This window comes from Enhydra lutris, unplaced genomic scaffold, assembly GCF_002288905.1.
Source record: "Enhydra lutris kenyoni isolate GAN:26980312 unplaced genomic scaffold, ASM228890v2 scaffoldscaffold10, whole genome shotgun sequence".
Classification (NCBI taxonomy): Eukaryota; Metazoa; Chordata; class Mammalia; order Carnivora; family Mustelidae; genus Enhydra; species Enhydra lutris.
Window position 1 is genome coordinate 39,853,037 of NW_019154094.1, and position 24,408 is coordinate 39,877,444.

At 36.0% G+C, this 24,408-nt stretch overlaps 1 protein-coding gene and 1 pseudogene across 1 annotated transcript in view; one reads left to right on the top strand and one right to left on the bottom strand.

Moving 5' to 3' along the window:
* The window catches only part of LOC111144077 (RAD18, E3 ubiquitin protein ligase), a 107,095-nt gene that overhangs the window by 30,600 nt on the left and 52,087 nt on the right, over positions 1 to 24,408 (bottom strand). Inside the window, exons 8-11 of the mRNA XM_022498177.1 lie at positions 22,411 to 22,487; positions 21,060 to 21,120; positions 10,756 to 10,893; positions 5,003 to 5,177 (exon numbers count right to left, since the gene is read on the bottom strand). Of these exons, the coding sequence (XP_022353885.1) occupies positions 5,003 to 5,177; positions 10,756 to 10,893; positions 21,060 to 21,120; positions 22,411 to 22,487 (451 nt within the window). The remainder of the gene's footprint in view (positions 1 to 5,002; positions 5,178 to 10,755; positions 10,894 to 21,059; positions 21,121 to 22,410; positions 22,488 to 24,408) is intronic.
* LOC111143909 lies at positions 13,680 to 14,470 on the top strand (annotated as a pseudogene).

The window sequence follows — 24,408 nt, forward strand, 5'->3', positions numbered from 1 at the left end:
ATTTAACTATTTCTCCTGCATTCAGTTGGTCATGTAAGAGAAAATCCTCTGCACATAGTTCATTAACAAAATTATAACAAGTCTTCAGACTTGTGGGTATCTTTCTTCCCTACGTCCTGTAAATCACTTGATTGTTTTTCAAGAATGGAATTGCAGCCATTCATCCAATGATGAATATTAACTTGTTAACATCAAACTTACACTCTGTTGCACTTTCTTCATACTTTTATCTTTTTTACTCTCATTACTTTGTGGAAGATATTTTAAATGACAAACCAATGTAACGCTAACAATGCATGTAACTCAAGTGAAATGACAGTCTGAAGATTCATGATGCTCACAAAGCAGTAATACATCATGACCAAAACTTGGTGGGCAGCAACTGTAAGACGCCATTGATTGTAATACACATCACAATTTCAGACATTAAAATGTAAAACAAAAAATGTTATGCTTTATAATCAATAAATCATTCACCAAATAAAGGTCTAGTACTAGCTGCAGACTAGTGGTAAACCACTGGCAGGAAATTTTTCTGAAAATGAGAGACAGACTCAATTCTTAAGGACTCTGATGGATAATTATAGGAATGACAAGATACTCAAATGACTATAATACAAGAAAGGATTTGATTTAGATAATTGCAATGGAATTCAGGGGCGCCTGGGTGGCTCAGTCAGTTAAGCGTCTGCCTTTGGCTCAGGTCATGATCCTGGGGTCCTGGGATAGAGGCCCATGCCGGGCTCCCTGCTAAGCAGGAAGCTTGCTTCTCCCTCTCCCCTGACTTGTGACCCCTCTCCTGCTGTCTCTCTCTCTGTGTGTCAAATAAATAAATAAGTCTTTAAAAAAAAGCTGCTATGGAATTCAGATTCACTGTTACATGAGTTCATAGAAGTAGAAAATACTTCCTGCTTAGTGGGAAGAATGAGAGAGAAAGATTAAAGGAAGGGCTGAAAGAGGCCATCCAAGAACCAACCTGAGGGACGACTGGCAAAGCAATGTCTTAGAGGAGGTAGATAAATTTACCATAAGAAATAATATGTCTCCTTTACAGCAGCATTATTACAATAGTCAAGATATGGAAGCAGCCCAAATGTCCATCAATTGATGAATGGATAAAGAAGGGGTGTGTGTGTGATGGAATACTATTCAGCTATAGAGAAGAAGGAAATCTTGTCATTTGCAACAACATGGGTGGAGCTATGAAGTATAATGCTAAGTGAAATAACTCAGTTAGAAAAAGACAAATACCATATGATTTCACTCCTATATGGAACTGAAGAAACAAAACAAATGAACAAAGCAAAAAAAGAGACAAACCAAGAAACAGGCTTTTAACTATAGAGAACAAACTGATGGTTACAAGAGGGTTGGCAGGTAGGGAGAGGAATGAAACAGGTGAAGGGGATTAAGACTACACTTAGCATGAGGAGCACTAAGCAGTGTACAGAATTATATACTATACTGTACACCTGAAACTAATATAATACCTTATGTTAACTATACTGGAGTTAAAATTAAAAATGTAATAAAAATTTTTTTAAAAATGTCTTTTTCTCACTGACAGGAAATATTTTTTAGAAATGTCTTAAGAAATATGTCTTTCTCTTATGGTAAACAGGAAAGAAGAGATCAGAAATTTAAAAAAAAAGTTATAAGGGCAAAGTAGAGCTGGAGGCAGGTCATATTAGCTGGCCTTGGTGAACTGCAGACACGGCATCTATTGAAGGTGAGGAAACACACAGACAATGGCGTGGAACAGGTGCCATGGGAAATGCAATAGAGAGTAACTAAGAAGACTATGCCTCACTAGTCAGCACCCAGCTGAGGCCAGATTACATGAATTTTGAATGGAACTAATTAGCCCAGGCTCACAGCTTTCTCTAACAAAATTCAGAACAGAAATAGGGAGGGGAAAAAAAAAAAAAGAAAAGAAAAGAGAAAGAATAAAAGATAACCTGTGGGGGAAAAAAAAAAAAAAGATAACCTGTGGGACTAACTCTATGATACAGCTGAAGATTCAGAATGAAGGAGATGCAATGTCCAGCCAGAGTCCCAATTTTTGCAGCATCACTGAAGGAAATGTAACTGATTTCATTTTTATAAAAGTAGAATAAACACCATTATCAAGACTCTCTATTACTTGAATTCATCTTTCCAACAGATCTGAAATAATAAGATGTTTTTATATGTTTTTCATAGATATGTGAAGACTTCAAAAATTGATTCCCAAATCACCCAGCAGTTCCTGATGCAAAGACACTCAACTCTAAGCCTGCTACTTTTCCTGCTACACCAGAGTGGCTTCTGCTGCATACTTACTCCTCTAGAGTCTACTCTTGAATCAGTTGCCCAGTGGTCTGTCCTGATATCAAACCAAATACCACTAGTAAAGGCTCACCTCACTCTTTACTACCCCTTTAACCATGGTTTTGAGGTATTATATAAGGAACACACTCCACCTTTTAAACTTAAAAGTCATCTTAGTTTGACAAAATGACAAGTAAATTTACAAATTCAAAGATTAGCATATTTAATATTTACAATGTATTTAACAGTTACTCAAACTTGAGGTATGAGTAATGGACACTGCTCACTTTCTCAAGGGTAAGCCAAGCAAATCCTCATATATGGTCTCTAAAGCTCTGCTTCCAAGGGGTGCAAGCAAACTCAATGATTCTTTTTCCTTGTAAGGCTGCAATTAGAAGCCACCCAAATGTCCATCAGCTAGTAAATGAATAATAAAATGTATACCCACACAATAGAGTAATATTCTGCAATGTAAAGGAATCTAGCACTGAAACATGCTACAACATGAACCTTAAAAATATTAAGCTAAATAACAGAAGCCAGTCACAAAGACCAAACACTGTATGACCTCACTGACATGAGCTGTCCAGAACAGGGAAATCTACAGAGACACAAAGTAGATGAGTAGCTGCCAGGGGCTGGAAAAGTTGGGGAGAAATGGGAAGTGACTGCTAATGGGTATGAGGGTTCTTTTTGGGGTGATGAAAATGTTCTAAAATTGTGGCAGTGGTTGTACAATTTTGTGACCATACTAAAAACTATCAAATGGTACACTTGCACAAGTGAGTTGTATGGTACGTAAATTACCTCTCAAAATACAGCTGTTAAAAATTTGTAATAAGTAGTTGCACTGGATATGGGTGTATGTGTGTATGTAGACACATACACGTGCAGAACTAATTAAAATGAGAAATAAAATATGAGGTTACATTAAAAAAATGTTTTTAGTGGTTTAATAATCCGCTCACATTTCACTGATGCCAATAAATCTGTCTGAGGCTAAGACCTCCAACAAACTCACCCTACTAAACTATCCTCTCGTCACCAAATACTTAAATATACATCTGGCTGCCATGCATTTCCTCCTCACTTTCTTCCATTCCCCCACTTCAAATTCAAACTCACCCTGGCATTCCCAGAGACTCACGAATTCTATGACTATGGTTAAAAATGAACTCTTACTCCCCTGCTCTGATTTTCCCCCATTTTTACCCTGCATTCCTACACGACTTGTATTTAAAAGCAAATACTGCCTACTGGACTTGGAGAACAGCCTGATGTAGAGAAACCTTGCAGCAGTATCATGCCCTCAGACAAAATGGGACAACACACAGGTCACTTACCCAACTTGAGATATGCTACTGACATTGGAAACATTAGGGGTGAGGGGAGAATATTTTCCCTTCCTAATATCCAACCTGGAATAATATGAAACAGTTTCCCAAGAATCCTAGGAAAGCAGAGGGTCTTTGGGTATACTCCTCTTACAAAAAAATTTCTTCTTAATTTGATGTTTCAGTTTAGACATAGATATATACAATGATATATACACATATCATTCTAGAGCATTGTTAATTTTTAAATGAAGAAATTATCAAAGATTAAATAATTTCTAAAACATATTTACATGCTGATGGTAGCATTTAAAATTGGTATAATTCACTCAGAAGGCAGCAACACCTACATGGTCAAAATATAGTTAAAAATAACTTATTAGAAACAAAAGGCTCTATATAGAGAGAGCTTTACCACAGTTTTAGGTATAAGTAGAACACTGAGGAAAATCTGGTCATTTATGGTACAAAACTAGAAGAGAACGCTGCACCGACTGAAAAACAGCTACAAAAGATGAGGGAGAAAAGATGAGATGATCGTACAAACGATTTATGATATAAAATGAAAAACACAAAAGTTATAAACACACACACATATCTATGCATACATTGTATACATACATACAATGATTTAACTCTATGTCTGTTATCTTTTAAAGACATGTCATCTTTTAAAAAAAATTTTTTTTTTTTTTTTTAGATTTTATTTATTTGTGAGAGATAGAGCAAGTGCACAAGCAAGGACAGTGGCAGGCAAAGGGAGAAGCAGGCTCCCCGCTGAGCAAGGAGCCCAATGCAGGACTTGATCCCAGGACTCCGGGATCATGACCTGAGCCAAAGGCAGACACTTAACTGACTGAGCCACCCAGGTGTCCCTTATAAACATCTTTTAAAAAATCATTTGGGAGAAAAAAAAAAATCATTTGGGGGGGGAAAAAATCATTTGGAAAAACAACTCACCTCTAAATCTCTCATTTTTAAAGCTTTCCCATCCGTTCTTACTTGGCTCAATTAAATTATTCTTTTTTGTTTTAGTCTCCTACGCATTGTCTTTCTGGTCATTTTTATTTTCTAGTGTAGCTGTCTTTATCTTCTTCACTCATTGTCAACAAACATCAATGCCTATCATGCTCCCTTTTCCAACTCCAGGAAAAATACATACGGCTACTGCAATACTCTCCCACATGCTTCCCTGCTTGCTGTTAGTGTGCAAGTTACAAAGCAGAAGAGGAGACTGAAGTGGAACAACAGTGAACTACCCTGAGTCTCAAAGTTATTTTCTAATAATTTTTGCCTATCTATCTTAACATGCACAGGAAATAGAAGTCTAAAACAATCAGGTAATACAGGTTTCTTACCTATTGAATGAGTCTGATTCTGATGAAGAAAGAGCTTCTTCTTGAATATCAGTACAACTGGAAGAATCATCTGGTCTATCAGGCTCCATTCTCCCTGGGGATTCCAGCTTTGATTGAGAGAAGTGGTTTGTTATGGGGGAAGTATCTGAGAATTTCACTTTTTTATCTTCCTGTTCTAAAAAGGAAAAAAAGAAAGAAAAAAAAAAAAACATTTAAGAGTACCAGAAAATCTATGACCTATTATTTCTTCAACATTTAATATTATTACTTATACTTAGTAAAATGGAAGTTTATCTAACATTGATTCCAAAACTCTAGCAACAGAGAATAAGAATCAACACTACCATGGGCCATCTATTTATACTGTCCACCCCAGGTATTTCCATTTTAATTTAATGTAAAAACAAAATTTCTGGGGCAGCCTAGGTGGCTCAGTTGGTTAAGAGTCTGCCTTCTGCTCAGGTCATTAGCCCAAGTCCCAGGATCAAGCCCATAAGATTGAGCATCTGCCTTCAAGTCAGGTCATGATCTCACAGTCCCAGGATTGAGCTTGTGTCATCAGGCTCCGTGTTCAGCAGGGCATCTGCTTCTCCCTTTCTGTCTGCCACTCCCCCTGCTTGTGCTTTCACTCACTCTCTCAAATAAACAAATAAATCTTTAAAAAATAAAATATAATAAAAAGTAAAAACAAAATTTCCTTTTAAAATCAGGAGTAGTGGGACGCCTGGGTGGCTCAGTTGGTTAGGCAGCTGCCTTCGGCTCAGGTCATGATCCCAGCGTCCTGGGATCGAGTCCCACATCGGGCTCCTTGCTCAGCGGGGAGCCTGCTTCTCCCTCTGCCTCTGCCTGCCATTCTGTCTGCCTGTGCTCACTCTCTCTCCCTCTCTCTCTCTCTGACAAATAAATAAATAAATAAATAATCTTTTTTTAAAAAAATAAATAAATAAAATCAGGAGTAGTGAACTGTGTCATTCTAATGAGGCTTCTATACAGTATCACTGAAGAATTCCTGCATATTTCACAGATGAGAAAAGATGGACAAACATATGAAGCACAACAAAAAAGGATTAAAAATTCAATTAATAAAAGAACCACGGGCTTGGGGCACTTCGGTGGCTGTTGGTTGAGCATCCAACTCTTGGTTTCGGCTCAAGTCATGATCTCATGGGTCCTGGGATCAAGGCCTGTGTTGGGCTCCCTGCTCAGCAGAGAGTCTGCTTAAAGATTTTCTCTCTCCCTTTGCCCCTCCTTCCACTCTCGTGCTCACTCTCTCTCAAATAAATAAATAAATCTTAAAAAAAAAAAAAGAACCATTATATTTGTCACTGACTACTATGTGGTAGTGAATCCATCTGGATATTTCTCTTAGTCCACTAAATAGGATCTAATATTCAATACAGAAAAAGAAAACTAATCAGACATAACTAGTATTTCTGTTTGATCTAATACATGTCATATTTCTATGTATCCCTTGTCATATTCTGAATTTCTGAGGTCTCTTGCTAAAAATAAAATAAAAATAAGGGAAGCTGGAGGCATACAGACAGTGTCTGCAAGAATATACATACAGGTATGACCAAATATTTGCAAATGTAAGTGCAGAAAATAATACCCATGAAGGATTCCTCAATGCCCAGGACTCTCCCTCATGACCCGTTCCAGGACTCTGCTAGGATTTCAGCTGCACTGTTTTTAAGATTCAGGAACTGAGTAAGTACTTAGCATGCAAACCACATGTGCTAGTAGTATAGAGCCCCCTTTCATAAGTTTCCTCACAGAGAAGCAGAGCTTTCACACATCACTCATCCAGTGTGCTTGCACAGGCAAGCAACCTTCAACAAAAGACACTAAAAAAACTGTCAAGGCTTTGTCATAAAGAGAAAATTTATGGAAAAAGAATAAGACAGCTTCTTCAAAAAGAAACCTTTCCGAGTCCATACAGTCAAGATTTCTCCAGAAATAAACAGTTTTTGTTATACTAAAGAACAGCATACATCACAAAAGTGTAATTTCTATAAATACACTCTTGATATCGGGCTTTTAATATGCCAAATCACTACCAAAATTGAATTGTACCCTCTAATGTTTATCTGGGAAAAGAAAAGAAGAAGCTAACCACAAAAACCACCCAGGAGCTTGACGATCTCTTATAAAAGAGACACCCCGGATCACATTAAGAAGAATCAATCACCCAGTAAACTCAGTGAACCCAGACAATTCAACACTCAGCTGGACAGGAGAATGCAATCAAGCTGACAAACCAGGGAGCAGGGATTCAACCTAAAACTATCTTTTATTTTTGCACCTGACTTATATTCTTTTCATACTTCTTCCCCTCTTATATAAGCCTCTCCAATATAAATTCCGTCTTGGGGGACAAGTATCGTACAACAATTAGTGCGCACTAAAAGTCAGTTATCTTTCGTATCTGTCCACAGATGTCAGAAAAGAACGTCAAACAGAGCAGACCACTCTGAAGCTCTGACATTAAGCATCCCGGAAGACATGCGACAAAAACAGATGAAGGATTTACTGGAGAGAACATGTATCTTCTTCACTTATATTGGCACTTCAATGACCAAGTTGATGCCAAAGAACAAAAATTACACTGGTTGTATGATGCTGTACAAAGCTCAACTTCCCAGTTAGTTGTGCTAGTCTGTCTGTCCTCCTATCTCCCACACTCTCCACCCTTCTCAGACACATGCATTCATGTACAACAACCTAGAAGCAGCAATCCTCTCTGAACCCCACAGACAGCAGTATTTATGGCCATTTACATATATAATGCACAGCCCTGAGTATAAGTAATCAATCATTTTCAAGAGACATTCAACTAGTAAGCAAAATGTTCTCCCAATCTGAGATATTAAGCCAGATTTTTTTCAGGAACTAAACTACTTTCTAAGAAAATCCTTCAACACGAACACATTCAAGTTGTTCACAAAGAGCATGAGGTACATACTCAGGCAGCAACCTACTAAATGTTACCAGGAGACTTGGGGCGGGGGGCAGTGGAAAAGAATGCACCAGCATGTAAAACAGTAACACTTAGGAATAAATCTAAACAAAGAGGTGAGAAACTGAAGTGCTGAAAACTACAAAACATTGTTGAAAGAAATTAAAGAAGACATAAATAAAGACATCCAGTTCATAAACTGGAAGACAATACTCTTCAAGATATCAAAAGTACCCAAAGCAATCTATAGCTTCAATTCCAAAGGTACTTTTGCAGAAATAGAAAAATTCATCCTAAAATTCACATGGAATCTCAAGGGACCCAAATAGTCAAAATAACCTTGAAAAGGAAGAATAAAGTTGGAATACTCATACACCTTGACTTTGAAATGTATAACAAAACTACAGTAATTAAAACAGTAGAGTACTGACATGAGAACAAACATACAGACCAGAGAGTAGAACAGAGGGTACAGAAATAAACCCTTACATATACAGTCAATTCATTTTCAACAATATCGAGAGCATCCTCTTTGGAAAGGATAGTCTTTTTAGAAACTGGTGCTTTATCTACACATAAAAGAATGAAGTTGGACCCTTACACCACTCACCAAAATTAACTCAAAAAGGATCACATACCTAAACATTAAAAGCTAAAGCAATAAAACTCCTAGAAGAAAACAAAGAGAAATATCTCCATGAACAATTTGGCAACAATTTCATGGATGTAACACCAAAAGCACAGGTAACAAAAGAAAAAAATGGATATATTGGACTTCATCAAAATTAAGCACCTTTGTGCAACAACAAAAAAAAAAACTATGAAGAAAGCAAAAAGACAACCAAGAAAATATTTACAAATATATGCAAATATATTTTGCATGGAAAAGGATTAATATCCAGAATATATAAAGAGTTCCTAAAAAAAAACTAACAAAAACCCCAAACAAACCAAATGAAAAATGAGCAGAGCATGAATAGACATTTTTCCAAAGAAAAACACATAGCCAGTAAGTATATGAAAAGATGTTCAACATTTTTAGTCATTAGGAAAATGTAAATCAAAACCATAAGATATTCACTTCACACCTACCTTGATGGCTATGGTTAAAAAAAAAATAGGAACGGGTGTGGCAAGGATATAGAGAAACTGTAATCATTAAGCACTGCTGGAGGGGTGTAAAATGGTACAGCCACTTTGGAAAGAGTTTTGTGGTTTTTCAAAAAGTAAACATAGAATTATCCTAAGAATCAGAAACTCCATCCTTAGGTATATACCCCAGAGAATGGAAAGCAGACACTTGAACATATATTTGAACACCAATCTTCATAGAGCATTATTCACAATAGCCAAAAGGTGAAACCCATTACAGATGAAGAAATAAACAAAACGTGGCATGTACACACAATGGAATATTATTTGGTTATAAAAGCAATGAAATTTTGATATTTGGTACAACAGGACCTTGAAAATATTATGCTTAGTGAAATAAGTTGATACAGAAGGACAAATATTAATATGATTCCACTTATATGAGGTACTTAATGTAAGCAAATTCACACAGAAAATAGAACAGAGATTACCAGAGTGTGGCTGGGAAAGGGCAAGAGAGTTACTATTTTTAATAGGTACAGAGCTTATGCTGGATGATGAAAAAGTTTTGGGTCTAGATGGTGGTGGCTGTTATAAAACATTCTGAATGTATTTAATGCTGCTGAATTGTACATTTATGAATGGTTAGAATGATAAATATTATATATAGTTTATCACAATAAAGGGAAAAAAAAGGAATTTTTATGTGCACTTTCCTCCATTGATTCTGTTTTGTTCATTGGCCCAAAGCCCTGACAAGAGAAATATGATATTAATCTCTAAACTTAAAATGGACCCAAATTAAGGACGTGCTGTATTTCACTATTTATTTTTAATATGAAAAGAAAGTAAAACAATGGGAATTTACCTGAAGTTTATAAGCTTCAGACTTTTTAGCAGAACATTCCATCCAAAATACCAGTGACCTATAACAAAAACTATTCTAAAATAACAATTATTTGTACAATATGGGGCACCTGGGTGGCTCAGTTGGTTAAGCAACTGCCTTCAGCTTGGGTCATGATCCCAGGGTCCTGGGATCAAGCCCCATGTCAGGCTCTTTACGCTGCAGGGAGCCTGCTTCTCCCTCTCCCTCTGCCTGCTACTCCGCCTGCTTGTGCTCTCTCTCTCCCTGTCAAATAAATAAATAAAAATAAAAATAAATTATTTGTATAATATTTGAAGATGTGCAGCAATAAATCCTACACCTAAAAAACTTCCTTAGGCTGAAACAACTAAGAATCTTCCTATTTACCATTAAACCAAAGATTTTAGAAACTTGTCATCAGGGCATCTCCCAATCATTTTTCCCACAGTAACAAACTTAGTTTACATTCAACAACAGCTGTATGTCTAAAAATACTTTTTTCCACTTCAGATATCTAATAAAAAGGTAAATTCCCATTGTTTTACTTTCTTTTCATATTAAAAACAAATAGCGAAATTCAGGGGCACCTGGGTGGTTAAGTGTCCAACTCTTAGTTTGGGCTGAGGTCATGATCTCAGGGTCATGAGATCAAGCCCTGTGTTGGGCTCTGTCCTCAGCAGGAAGTCTGCTTGAGATTCTCTCTCTCCCTCTTCCTCTGCCCCTCTCCCTGCTCTCACACATACACATGCTCTAAGTTAAATAAATAAAACCTTAAAATAAATAGTGAAATTCAACACATTTGTTTTTAGTTACTAATTGTAATTAGTCTCTTACCCACACAAATAGGTAATAGCTTTTCTGTAGATCCATCTTCTTCTTTTGTTACTTTTTTTTTTGATATTTCAACAGTTTTCTTGTATCCTTTTTTGGCCTGATCCACCAGAAGCCGAAATTCATTCTGATGTTTTTTACCTAAAATTCAAAAGATCTTCTCAGTAAAGCAAGGACTGTAAAAGCTGTATTTTTGTTATGCTGACATACTGAGTATCAAGACGTGTACAAACTTGCTCAAGACATTCTTGTTGGGGCGCCTGGTATCTCAGTTATATGTGGGTTAACCATCTGCCTTCAGCTCAGATGATGACCCCAGGGTCCTGAAATGAAGTCCCAAGTTGGGCTCCCTGCTCAGCTGGGAGTCTGCTTCTTCCTTTCCCTCTGCCCTCCACCCCCGCTTGCTCACTGGTACTCTCTCTCTCTCATAAATAAATAAAATCTTAAAAAAAATCCTTGGGAATCACTTGCAATAAATTTACAAACTGGAAAGCAGAAAAATACAGAGAGTTAGGGGTCATGGAAGCCTCTCTTTCTTATCTTCTCCTTTCCTCAGGTACAAACATGGAAACAAGATATTCCTAGTTTGCTACTATAGGTTTTCCCCCCAAACCTCATACTCTGAAAGGCTTTTGATAAAGCACGAAAGATACCACTTTCTTAAATATATCCAAAAGACACCATTCTAACACCCAAGAAACAAAAGAGTACTAACATGAAGAACACTATCTGAGTATAAAAGCAGAAGCCTCCAGGAAAGTTGGATTATAAAAACAAAAGATATCTATTTGGATTCCCTTTCTCCTTCGCATTTCTTGCAAAGATCCCTTTAATATCCCAAAAGATCCCTTTAACATCCACCTCTTACCCCCAATCCACCTTATCTCAGGATATCGTAATTACGCCAATCTTAAAAACACCTGCTACTCTTCAAACCCTTCAGATTGTTTTTCAGAGTCCATAGTCTCTGGGGGGGTGGGAGGTTGGGGGAACCAGGTGGTGGGTATTAGAGAGGGCACGGATTGCATGGAGCACTGGGTGTGGTACAAAAACAATGAATACTGTTATGCTGAAAATAAATTTTTAAAAAATGATTAAAAATAAATAAATAAATAAATAAAACATAACTCAGGTAAAACACTTTTATAAATAAAAAATCAATTTAACATAAAAAAACACCTGCTAGTTTAATAATCTGAAGATAACGTAAGCCTGATTCAATGTCACCATTATTAATGTACATTCATTTACTCAATAAAGAATAGCCACGCATTGTTAGAGCACAGCCTTTAGGACGTCTATTTGTGATCCTGAACTATAGTTCAGACAGCTGAGGTTGCACTTGACTTATCTACACCCTCATACACTTAAGTCATGGTTCAAAATGATGTCATAAACCCTGTAAAAATGTATTTTAGAGTCATACTGTAAATAATTCATGTTTTGAGACCATTTTCATCCAGTAACCAACACTTTCCCTGTGGCACAATATTAAGAATAAATGAGTGTAAGAAAAAATTTGTGCTTTTATTGAAAACTATGCCTTTCCTAGTGCTACCCTTCCAAGATTCCAGGCATTTGTTGCCTTTGAGCTATGTTACAGTTCTGTAAATTGTAGATAACTGATGGCAACGGAAAATGATTCTTGTCTACAGACATGCAAAATCCTGCAGGGCGAAGGGTCAAACTGACTTCCCTCCCCACTGTGGAAGAAGCCAGTCCTCCACTTGCACATTGATTTCAATATTCCTGACCTATAAATGTGACTATACTTTGGACATTAAGGAGATACTGCTCCTAATCCCAATATATTTATGTGTACAGTACATGTAAAACTCCCCATGAAACTGACATGTTGGCTTGGTTAAAATTCCAGCAAAAGAAATCTGGGCTGGCCATAAAAATTATTGGTAAAAGTTAGCTCTTCAGAAATAGGTGAGATCCTACCTAGGAAACAAGCCAGGTGATTTCTTTCAGGTCCTATTTAACTCTTTGTACTTGAGGATAATTATTTTATACTTCCTTCAGCTCCCCAGAGTCAGTGGGAGACCACCACCATCACTATATGGTTTCTGTTAGGCAAGGGTAACACAGCACTATGGGGTCTATGAAATTTGGTCAGATCTGGTCTAGGTCTTCTCCCAGGAAGATCGTTGCATACATGGAATTATGGGTGTAAGAATTACTTAAGAAACTTGCTCAAGTAATCTCATTAAGAGTTAAGAAGGCTTAATGACCTTCTCCTCTGAAGTAATAAAAGCCCTGGTTTAAAAGAGATTTTCTCTGTTTGATCTGATTACCCCTATAGCTAGTCTGGAAACCAAAAAGTAAATGGCAGCCACTCCTCTGGCTTTGGCCCAAAGAGTCCAATAACCTCTACACAAAAGATGAACAATGCTAAGAGATTATGACTAATAAAATTGTCCCCATTCATCTCTTCACCTCATTTTAGGAGCTGTGCCATCTGGCAAGGAGTACTTTAGAGTTTAAAATCTCAGTTCTGCTAATTAGATGCCCTGAATTTACCTCTTAAAAATATTAAGTGGCTGAGATAATTGTGGAAGCTGAAAAATAAGCCCCACATTCAACCAACTGATATTCTTCAAGATTTTTAATACTTGAATTCTATCACCCTTTCTGCCTCTCCAAGTCAAGCCCTTCACTCCTTCACCACCCCTTAACTACTTTTTTAGACAAGCTCCTACAGCCAAAGCATCTCTGGACCTGCCCGTGAACCCTACGGTACACAAGACCAAAGTCAGGCTGTCACAAGAATAGGACAGACTCATCCTCCAAAAGGATGATACTGAGATACTCACTCAACTACTTTAAGTCACAGAACAAGTCTGGAGTCAGTGTCTCCCAAAGTAAAATCTCATGCATTTTTTTCACCAACCACCTAGGACACCCAAGCATCTAAAACCTGGATGGAGAAGAGAGTAACAGTAATGGCTAACACTCACTAAGGGCATATTCATTTAGCACTGAACTGACCAGTTTCACTGTAAATTCATGACATAAGCCTAAAATGGGCACTCAACACTGCTGTACAAATTTCTCACCTTTCTCTAGCAAACACTGCTTTACTATTCTCCAAAATGACCATGTCACACTTTTCCAGACCTGCAACACTCCCTTCTCAGCTGGCCTCACACTACTTTGAAAACACAGAAACATTCTTTTTTTTTTTTTTTTTTTTTTTGAAAACACAGGAACATTCTAACCAGAGCCCTGTCATCTTCCAACTACCATCCCTTCATCTGTGCATATACGCTCTATCTTCCTTGTATTGAGAAGCAACTGTCCTTGCAGCAATTAAATGCCAACACCTGGCCATCTTGGAACCTGTGGAGGTCTGCTGGGAACAGGACTCCTAAAAGGACAAATAGCTCTGGAGGCTGTGGTCCAAGGCCATTTTTGCTGGCTATAAGCCAGGTCTCCGGAACCAGAGGGAACACGCAGCTCTTCTTAAAATTAAACGTATTTATGCTAGAGATGAATCTGAACTCTACCTAGGCAAGAGATGTGCTTATGTGTACAAAACAAAGAACACCACAGTGACTGCTGGTGGCAAGCCACACAAAACCAGAGGAATCAGAGGAAAGGTAACTCGTGCTCATGGAAACAGTGGCATGGTTCATGCCAAATTCCGAAGCAACTTTCCCGCTATGCCATTGGCCACAGAATCCGTGTGAGGCTGTACCCCTCAAGTATTTAAGGTAATTGGAAAGTAAATAAATAAATGTGTAGATCTATTCTCTTGGGGGAAAAAAAAAAAAGCCAAGCCCTAAATTACCCTCTGGATTCCATCACTAAGGTTGTCTCAAAAAGACAGCACCTGTGCTTACTTACCCTCTCTCTGTCTCACATCAACAATTTCCTCCTCTTATGCACCTTTCCCGCTGGCATACAAATACACCTGAGACTGTTCTGCTAGAAGTGAGAGTGTGGGTTATGAAAACAATTAGGTATAGACCAGCATTTTTTTTCTTAATGAAATAATAAGAGTAGTATGGAAAGTGCCAGAGTACATTAAAAATGGCAAGAGTAAGCAACTAAGATGTCCTTCAGTTGTTGAATGGATAAGCTATTAGTACATCCAGACAATGGAATATTATTCAGAACTAAAAAGAAAAGCACCATCAAGTCATGAAAAGACATGGAGAAACTTTAAATGCATATTGCCAAGTGACAGAAGATAATCTGAAAAGACTACGTATTACATGATGGCAAATATGTGACATTCTGGAAAAGGCAAAACTATGCAGGTAATAAAGAGATCAGTGGTTGCCAGGGGTTTGGTAGCAGAGGGTATGAACAGATGAAGCACAAAGGATTCTAAGGGCAGTGAAAATACTCTGCAGGATACCACAGTGATGCATGTCATTGTAACTCTCTCCAACACCAAGAATGAACCCTAAGTATGGACTTCAGGTGACTATGATGTGTCAATGTAGGGTTATCAACTATAACAAGTGTACCCTCTGGTGGGGGTTGTTGTTAATGGGAGAGGTCATGCATGTGTAGGCGTGGGGGATATATGGGAACTTTCTGTAACATTTCCCTGCTCTAAAAACATAAAGTCTTATTTAAAAAAGAGAGAGACAGAGAATAGGATGCAATATGGGTGGTTTGGATAAGCATAACTAACAGGCTTTGGAACATATTTATCCCACTAATATTTTTTTCAAAGTCGCTGAAATTTTGAGAGAAAAATGACAGAAGATAATTTTTTCTAACGTCGGGGCCATTTAAGGTTGGGGGAGGGGGAATGCAAACATCATGTGAAAACATCTCAATACAATCTTTTAAAAAATGAGAAGGGTAAATATTACTTTGTGAAACTTTTATTTCACAATAAATTATCTAATGAATTATATCTAAAATATAATCCTTGGGGTGCTGGGTTGGCTCAGTTAGTTAAGCATCTGCCTTTGGCTCAGGTCATATCCTGGGGTCCTGGGATTGAGCCCCATGTCTGACTCCCTGTTCAGTGGCGAGTCTGTTTCTCCCACTCCCTCTGCTACTCCCCCTGCTTGTGCTCTCTCTCTGACACATAAAAAAAAATATATTTAAAATAAATAAATATAATTCTCACCGTGGGCTGCAGTCAAAAAAGATCTGAAAGCCACTATGTTATCTCCCAACTTGAAAAACAAACAAAACCATCCCTTGACCAACACCCACCTCTAGCTATGCCCTCATTTTTCTCCTCTCCCTGATATAGTAAAACCTCCCTGAAAGGGCTGTCCACCTTAAGTCTCACTTCCTCACCTCCAATGTGTTTCAGCTGACATGGAGTGCTTCTGATGCCTCCTCCCTAATGAAACTATTCTTGCGGAAGTTAGCGTACCACTTGAGTTGTGAGATGTACTGATGCCTTCCATCTCTTACTCAACCATCTACAGTAGCATCTGACACAATTCATCATATCTCCTTTCTTGAAACACTTTGTTTTCCTAGATTTTCTGACACCACATCTCAAAGTTATACTCCTATCTCTAGGCCACTCCTTGAGTTTTCTCCGCTGCCTCCCCACCCATCCTCTACACTCTGAAACAGCAGAATTTCAAGTGCACTGGTTGACTGCTGAAGATCTCTGAGCCTCTTTCAGAGGGCAAATGAGGTTAAAACCTATTTTATTTGCCTTTTTTTTGTTACACTGACATATGTGTAACAAAAATATTGCACAGACAGTGCAATAGTAATGGTAGATAAAACCGTGAGTGTCTTAGCATAAGCCAAGGAAGTGACCCTGAACTGTACCAGTAATCAGTATATTCTACATGACCATATACCACCCATTTTAAAAAAGTCAATCTTACTTAAGAATATCCTTGATGAAGCAGTAAGAAAATTATTAATCTTATTAAATTTTGACCCTGGAGTACCTTTTTAATAACCTCAGAGGTAAAATGAGAACTATAACTATAGCACTTCTGCTACATACCCAAAGTGCCCTGCAGAAGCATCTGTGTTTATTTCAGTTGTGAGCTAAATTAGCCACTTTTTAAATGAACATTGTTTTTATTTGAAAGAACAGTAGACAAACTGTGATTATTCATACTTGGATAATATATTTTCTCAAAAATGAATGAGGGAAGGAAGTTGTCACTTCAGGAAAAACAAGTAACAGTATTTGCTGCCAAATATAAAAGAATAGCTTTCAAGGAAACTCAGAATTTTGGACAACTTGTATCCACCATTTTGTACAACTTCCCATTCTTAACTTTTCTGACAAGACTGGTGGTGAGAAAGGGAGACAAACTATACGAGACTCTTAATCTCAGGAAACAAACTAAGGGTTGCTGGAGTGGAGGGGGGGTGGGAGGGATGGGATGGCTGTGTGATGGACATTGGGGAGGGTATGTGCTATGGTGAGCACTGTGAATTGTGTAAGACTGATGAATAACAGACCTGTCCCCCTGAAACAAATAATATATGTTAATTAAAAAAAAAAGACTGGTGGTAAAACTAAGGAATGCTATTTTTTACATTATATAATATAAATGCAACATAAACATGCAAACATTTGCAACTCAATGAATCAGTATTTTCCAAATAACCAACAAATGATACTACAAAATCATTCACAGGTAAAAGGTCCATTCAAAGCACATGACAGACCAGTGGATTTTTATGCAATAGAGGACAGAAACTTCATTAACAGATTTCAAATTCCATTGTAAATAACCTTTCTGAAATAACACTTGCCAAGAATATCCATGATTACCTTAAAAATCTACTGAAATACTTCCCTCTTTTCAATTACCTATCTGCATCAGGCTGGTTATTTTTCATATACTTTAATAAAAAAAAAAACACATGGCAACAGTTTAAATGCAGAAGCTCATAGGAGACTCAGGATTTCCTCTATTAAGCAAGACATCAAAGAGATTTGCAGAAATAGAAAAGAATGCCACTCTTGTCACTAAGTTTTTAAAGTCAGACTTCCTGAGAAATAATTTACACATAGTAAAATTCATCAATTTTAAGCAAACAATCTGATGCATTTTTTAAAAAAATGTGCAGTCGGGGGTGCCTGGGTAGCTCAGTGGGTTAAAGCCCCTGTCTTCAGCTCAGGTCATGATCCCAGGGTCCTGGGATGGAGCCCCACATCGGGCTCTCTGCTCAGCAGGGAGCCTGCTTTCCCCTCTCCCTCTCTGCCTGCCTCTCTGCCTACTTGTGATCTCTGTCAAATAAATAAATAAATAATCTTAAAAAAATAAAATAAAATAAAATAAAAAATATGCAGTCATGTAACTATCAATGCAATCATGAAATAGAAGATTAGAAGAATTAGGTCACCTATGAGAGTTCCTTCGTGACCCCCTTTTCCTCCAGCCACAGCAGCTGGCAGTACCAATCTGGTTTCATTACTAATCTTTGCCTCTTCTAGAACTTCATATAAATGGAGTCATTCAGGATGCAGTTTGGCTTGTGTTTTAACACAATGTTGTTGACATCCCTCCATGTTGAATCCTATGTGTAGCGTTAATTCTTTTTTATTAAGTATTGTCCCATTGTATATGGATGTATCATAATGTATTTATGGATATTTAGGTTGTTCTTAGTTTAGGATAATATGAATAAGCTGCTATAATATTTGTCAATAATATCCTTCAAATTGTTCATTACAACTAATTAGTTTTTTTTTTTTATTTTTTTTTTTTAAAGATTTCATTTATTTATTTGACCCAGAGAGAGATTACAAGCAGGCAAAGAGGCTGGCAGAGAGAGAAAGTGGAGGGGAAGCAGGCTCCCCGCTGAGCAGAGAGCCCGATGCGGGGCTCGATCCCAGGACCCTGAGATCATGACCCGAGCCGAAGGCAGAGGCTTAACCCACTGAGCCACCCAGGTGCCTGATTAGTTTTATTTTTTGGAAATTATATCTCAACAAATCTGATTTGCTCCACATCCTGACCAACGGTTTGGTATTATCCTTTCTTGTTTTTTTTGTTTGTTTGTTTGTTTTTTTTCAGTTAAAATAACTACATAGTATTTTTTTTTTGGTAGTATTATTTCATTTAAAATTATATTTTCCTAAAGACTAATAAGATTAACCATATATTTTCATGTGGTTATTTGGTTTTTGAATACCTATTTTGCTGAAGAATGTTTAAATCTTTTGCTCTTGTAAAAAAAAGTATGGCCTATACTTTACTAAATTGTAAGAGTTCTAAAGAATATAGTACATATATAGCATATAGAACATAGACACTAGTACCTTGTCAAATATAAATTTTACAATATTTTCTCACAATCTTTAGCTTGATTTTTCATTTTCATATTTGCCTTTTAAAGAGTAAAGGTTTAATTCTACTGAAATATAATTTATCACATTTTCTTTAAGCTTTATCTTTTATGATTCAAACTATGAAAGATGATCATCTTGACTATAAATATAAAGTTTTACTCCTTCTGCTCAAATCTGTATCCTATTTATTTCTGCTTCTTCACAATGTTTAGGACCTACAGAACAATGCTAAACAAAAGAGCTAAGAATGGACACCTCTACCTCGTTTCTAATCAGAAAAAAAGTATTTACTATTTCATCATTAGTTATCATGTTAGTTGTAGGTTTCCTATAGATATTTTTATCAGATTGAAGAAATTCTATTTTAGTACGAGTTTTTAATATTAACGGGTGTTCAATGCTTATTCTGCATCTACTTAGAGAATCATTGAGTGTTTTTTTTTTCAGTCACTTGTTATAGTGAATTACAATGATTAATTTTCTAAAATTAAACCAATCTTGCCTTATTAGGATCCATCCCACTTGGTTATGATGTATAATCCTTTATATGTATTGCCAGATTTAATTTATTAAAATCTTGTTAAGGATTTTTGTATCCATGTTCATGAGGAATACTAGTAAGAACTTTTATTATACTGTCTTTGGTTTGTAGTTTCATGGAAACTTCATCCTCATAAAGTGGGGTAAGAAGTATTCCTTCCATTTAAATCTTCTAGCAGAATACGTATGGAATTGATATTACTACCTTCTTTACAAATTTCACGGAATTCACCAGTGAACGCATTAGGACCTGGCATTGCTTCACGGACTGCAAATTCAACTTGCTTATCTACTTCTTCTTGAATACAGTTCAGTAATTTGTGTCTTTCAAGGAAATGTCCATTTCATGTATTTTTTTAACTAGATACAGAGGTTTATTTTAGGGCTAAATGCATTAATTTAATACAACCTATCTAGTAAAGTTAGACTTTCTTTTAGATATGTAAATGGAGAGCAATAGATAGTTGTATATTTTCTTGCCTAAATCTAATCCACATTTTTTTCAGTATGGCGTTGTAAGGTAACATTCTTTTAGTGGTTTAAATTACTTTCTCTAAAAGCAGATTTTCCGGTTTCCTTATTTTTACAGGGCTTATTTTTGGCAATTCAGTGATCATTTGATAGTCTCAATCTCCTGTCTCAAGAAAAATCACATTGACTTCCCAAAAATTGATTAAGGAGGCTCCCATCACACTTTCTAACAAGAGAATAAAAGTGACTTTTGTTGTTCTGTGGTCCACAAATACTCAAGGCTTCTTTTCTTACTCTAGTAAAGCACAGGCCATGACACCTGTATCTAGGGCCTGTGTACTTCATTCCCCCCTCCCCAAACAGATCACTGTTGAACCTACACAAAGCCCAAGAACTAAAAGAAGAAAACAAAATTCTCTTAGCACAACTTAAACATATCACATGTGGAATACTCATTCAATAAATATTTATTAAATACCTGTTTGTCAGGCACTTAAATTCAAATTTAAACTAAAAATGCAACCAACCAAGCAATATAGCTACCAAACTGACAAAAATATTAAAGTGCTGACCCTGGAAAAGATATATACAAAGGCTTAATAAGGAAAAGGAAGTAACTTGGAAGTTGGTAATAATTGATAAAATGAAAAATATTTTTGACACAAATTTGGAAGCCACAAAAGTGCTGAAATTCTTCACAGAAGTGTTGTCAATGAGTGGCCTGAGGACAGGACAGAAAGTCAGGAACGTTTCCATTTTAATTCCATTTTATTTTCACAGAGATGCTTTGAGAGCAACTAATTAATATTTTGCAAAGTGCTTAGTGATAAGCTCAAAGAAGAATGTTGGAAATCAAAAAGCAGGCACACAGAATTACAAAAAAGGTCAATGAATAAAAACTCAATTAAAATTCAGTTGCTTAAGTTGCTTAACAAGTTTATATCAAACATTACTATAAATATTTACTTTAAAAAATTACTTAAGATGAAAATCTGCAACCCAAGTTCTCTGTAAATAAAGAAAATGTCACACAACTTACGATATTTACTGTGAATTTCATCTATTTCCTTTTCTGTTTGGTCCTTTGTAAAAACCATTATCTAAAATAATCCAAAAAAACTTAATTAAAAATTTAAAATATTACAGGAACAAAAATTAGTAATACAAACTTTAAAATCTCAAATGTGGATATTTAAAATAGGAGAAAATAATCTCTTTATCTCTGTTTTATATAAACCTAGGAAGAATAACTCCTGTGGATTTGCCTTGAATAGCATAATAAGTATACCTTTCATTCACTACTGTTTTCTCATCTATAGAAAATGCAACACTAATATACAGATTAAGGCTAAGATGAACTATTAACACAATGATCAATTAAATTTCTACTTTCAATATTTAATTTTTCACATTCATTAATACAAGTAACACTTGAAACCACAAGACTGAAAAAGCATTTAGCAGATCATTAATAAGGCAGATTTTCTTGCTTGTCTTCTACCTTTTCCAACCTAACTTCTCCAAGTCTACTGGAAAAAAGAACATATAAAGAAAATATGACAGTGTAAGATTTTAGTGTTTTAAATTTCTACTTCCACTTTTGAAAATCTTAGACTTAAAAGATCAGAAATCTACTTATAGGATTCGTTATAGTTTCCATCTTATAGTTAGTGCACAGATAATGATAAAGTCAATGAAAATCTCATTTTTTTTCTACTATCTGATTATAAACTTACTTCCCTAAGGTCGTAGCTTTCCTTACAGACACATTACCGATGGTCTAGGAAAAAAAGTCTACTTGGGAGAGCCCCAAACACTTCCTCCAGTGTCATAGGACACAATGACTATTTTCTTCTTTGGTATCCTTTCCTCAAGTTTTGGACCATCAAGCTAGAGGAAGGCAATAGTGAAGAATTTTAAGTCTCTGATTCCCTCAATAAGCTCAACAGATACTCAATCCTCATAAAGTTTTACAATTACTTAATTTCTCCATCAATATAATCATAGAATTGCAGAATGCCAGAGCTAAAGGAGGTTCTTAGAGATCATATAGTTCAATTCCTGAGTTTTACAGACGAAGATCCTAAGGGCCACAGATATTAAAGAGCTTATCAAACGCAACCAGCAGAGAAAGGACAAATATCAAGGTCACCTGATGTACAGACATATGCTTTTTCCATAGGACTATAATCGTATTTTGTCCTAGAAGATTGCTAAAGGACAGAATTCTGTTCTAAAAATAAGCTGCAATAACACATTAAATGGAAATGTGTCCCAGGATATTTCCTATTGAACAGATTTAAGTCTGGCAATCTTTTTAATTTTGGGGGGGGACTCAATTTTTCTTTCCATCATTTCTATGCAGATAATGAAACAGACCATCAACATACACTTTCATTGAGTTTACTAGCTTCAAGACGCATTCTAGTCTTCTCCATATTTTCAATTTCTTGAACTATTTCAGCAGCTGTTAAAATAAGGACATACAGCCAATGTTAATTACATGGTTTTCATCATTATACTATGGATATATAAGGTGTTAACTCTAAAGGTAAAAGGTGGGTATTCATGAACTCCCTGTCCTATTCTTATAATTTTTCTCTAAGTCCAAAGTTATTTCAAAATAAAAGATTACAAAAATAACATGGAATAAAACATTGAACTCTTACATCTTACACATGCAGAACAGTTGAAGACAACCGTAAGAGTAATTTTGCTCTTTCCTTTAAGTAAATAGGTATAAATAGCAGTCCCAATGGAATATGAAAATTAATTTGTTAATGTAAATCCAATTCTTAGCAGATATCCACTCAAACTCCAATATACGTAACATAAATACACACTTTTATATACAGAGCATTAAGACTATGGAGCAATAACAAAAAGTCTAACATACATGTAACAGAAATCCCAAAAGAGGAAGAAAAGGGAAGAGAAAAAAATATTTTCAAGACCTAATGGCCAGAATTTGCCAAATTTAATAAAAGACATCAAACCACAAATGTAAAAAACTCAAGGAACATTAAGCAGAATAAAAGCAAAAACAAAACAAAACAAAAATACAAGAATAGCACATATACACACTGACACACAGAGAAAAATCTGTGAGAGCCAGAGAAAAAGAGTATATTACATAAAGAAAAATCAAGCATTATATCATGCTTCTCATCAGAAACTATTCAAGCCAGAAGACAATGGAGTAATGAATTAAAAGCACAGAGGAAAAATCCTGACAATCCAGAATTCTCTATCAATGGAAATATTTTTCAAAAGTGAAGGAGGAATAAAGATTTTCTGCAACAAACAAAAACAGAGAGTGTATAATTAGCAGATCTATTCTATAAAAGCGTTAAAGGAAGTTGCTTAAGCAGAGGAAATATGAAAAAAGAAACTTATGTCTTCTTTATCTCTTCCTATAAGAGAAAATGAAGAATGCTAGAAATGGTAAAAATGAAGGTAAATACAAAATATATTTTTCTTTTTTTACCTCTCTAAAAGATAACTGTCCTTTTAAAGGAAAACAAGATTATTATGTTAACAGCATAGGTAAAAATGTAAAACTCATAACAACACCACCACAAAGAATTAGGGATTGGGACTACACTGTTGTTAGGTTCTTATACTACAAATGAAGCATATCATTTGAAGGTAGACTGTGACTACTTGAAGATGTCTATTACAAACCGCAGGTCAACCACTAAAACTTTCTAAAAAGAGAAAATAAACCCAAAGAAATAAAATGTATTAGTAAAAAAAAATACTCAGTCCAAAAGAGAACCAATAAATAAATAAATGGAATAAAAGCAGATAAAACAAGCAAAAAACAATTAGGAAGACTTTAACTGTAAAGCCAACTATTACCAATAATTACATTAAATGTAAATTATCTAAAAGCAATAGTAAGAGATAGAAAATGCATATTAGATTAAAAAAAATCAAGAACAAACTACATGCTTTCAGCAAAGAATCCTTTTTATTTTATTAAGATTTTACTTATTTTTTTGAGACAGAGAGAAAGGGAGCATGAGATGAGTATGGAGAAGGGCAGAGAGACAAGCACACTCCACGCTAAGTTGGGAGCTGATGTGGGGCTCTCTCTGAGGACCCTGAGATCATGACCTGAGCTGAAGTCAGATGCTTAACTGACTGGGCCACCCCAGTACCCCCAAAGTACCCATTTTAAATAAAAGACATAGGTTCAAAATAAAGGTATGGAGAGAGATGTGTCATGTAAATACTAATGAGAAGAAACAAAGAATAGCTATATTAATATCAGGCACAACAGACTTTAGAACAATGAATGCTGTCAGGGATGAAGAGGGAAATTACAGGGATGCCTGGGTGGCTCAGTTGGTTAAACGTCTGCCTTTGTCTCAGGTTATGATCCC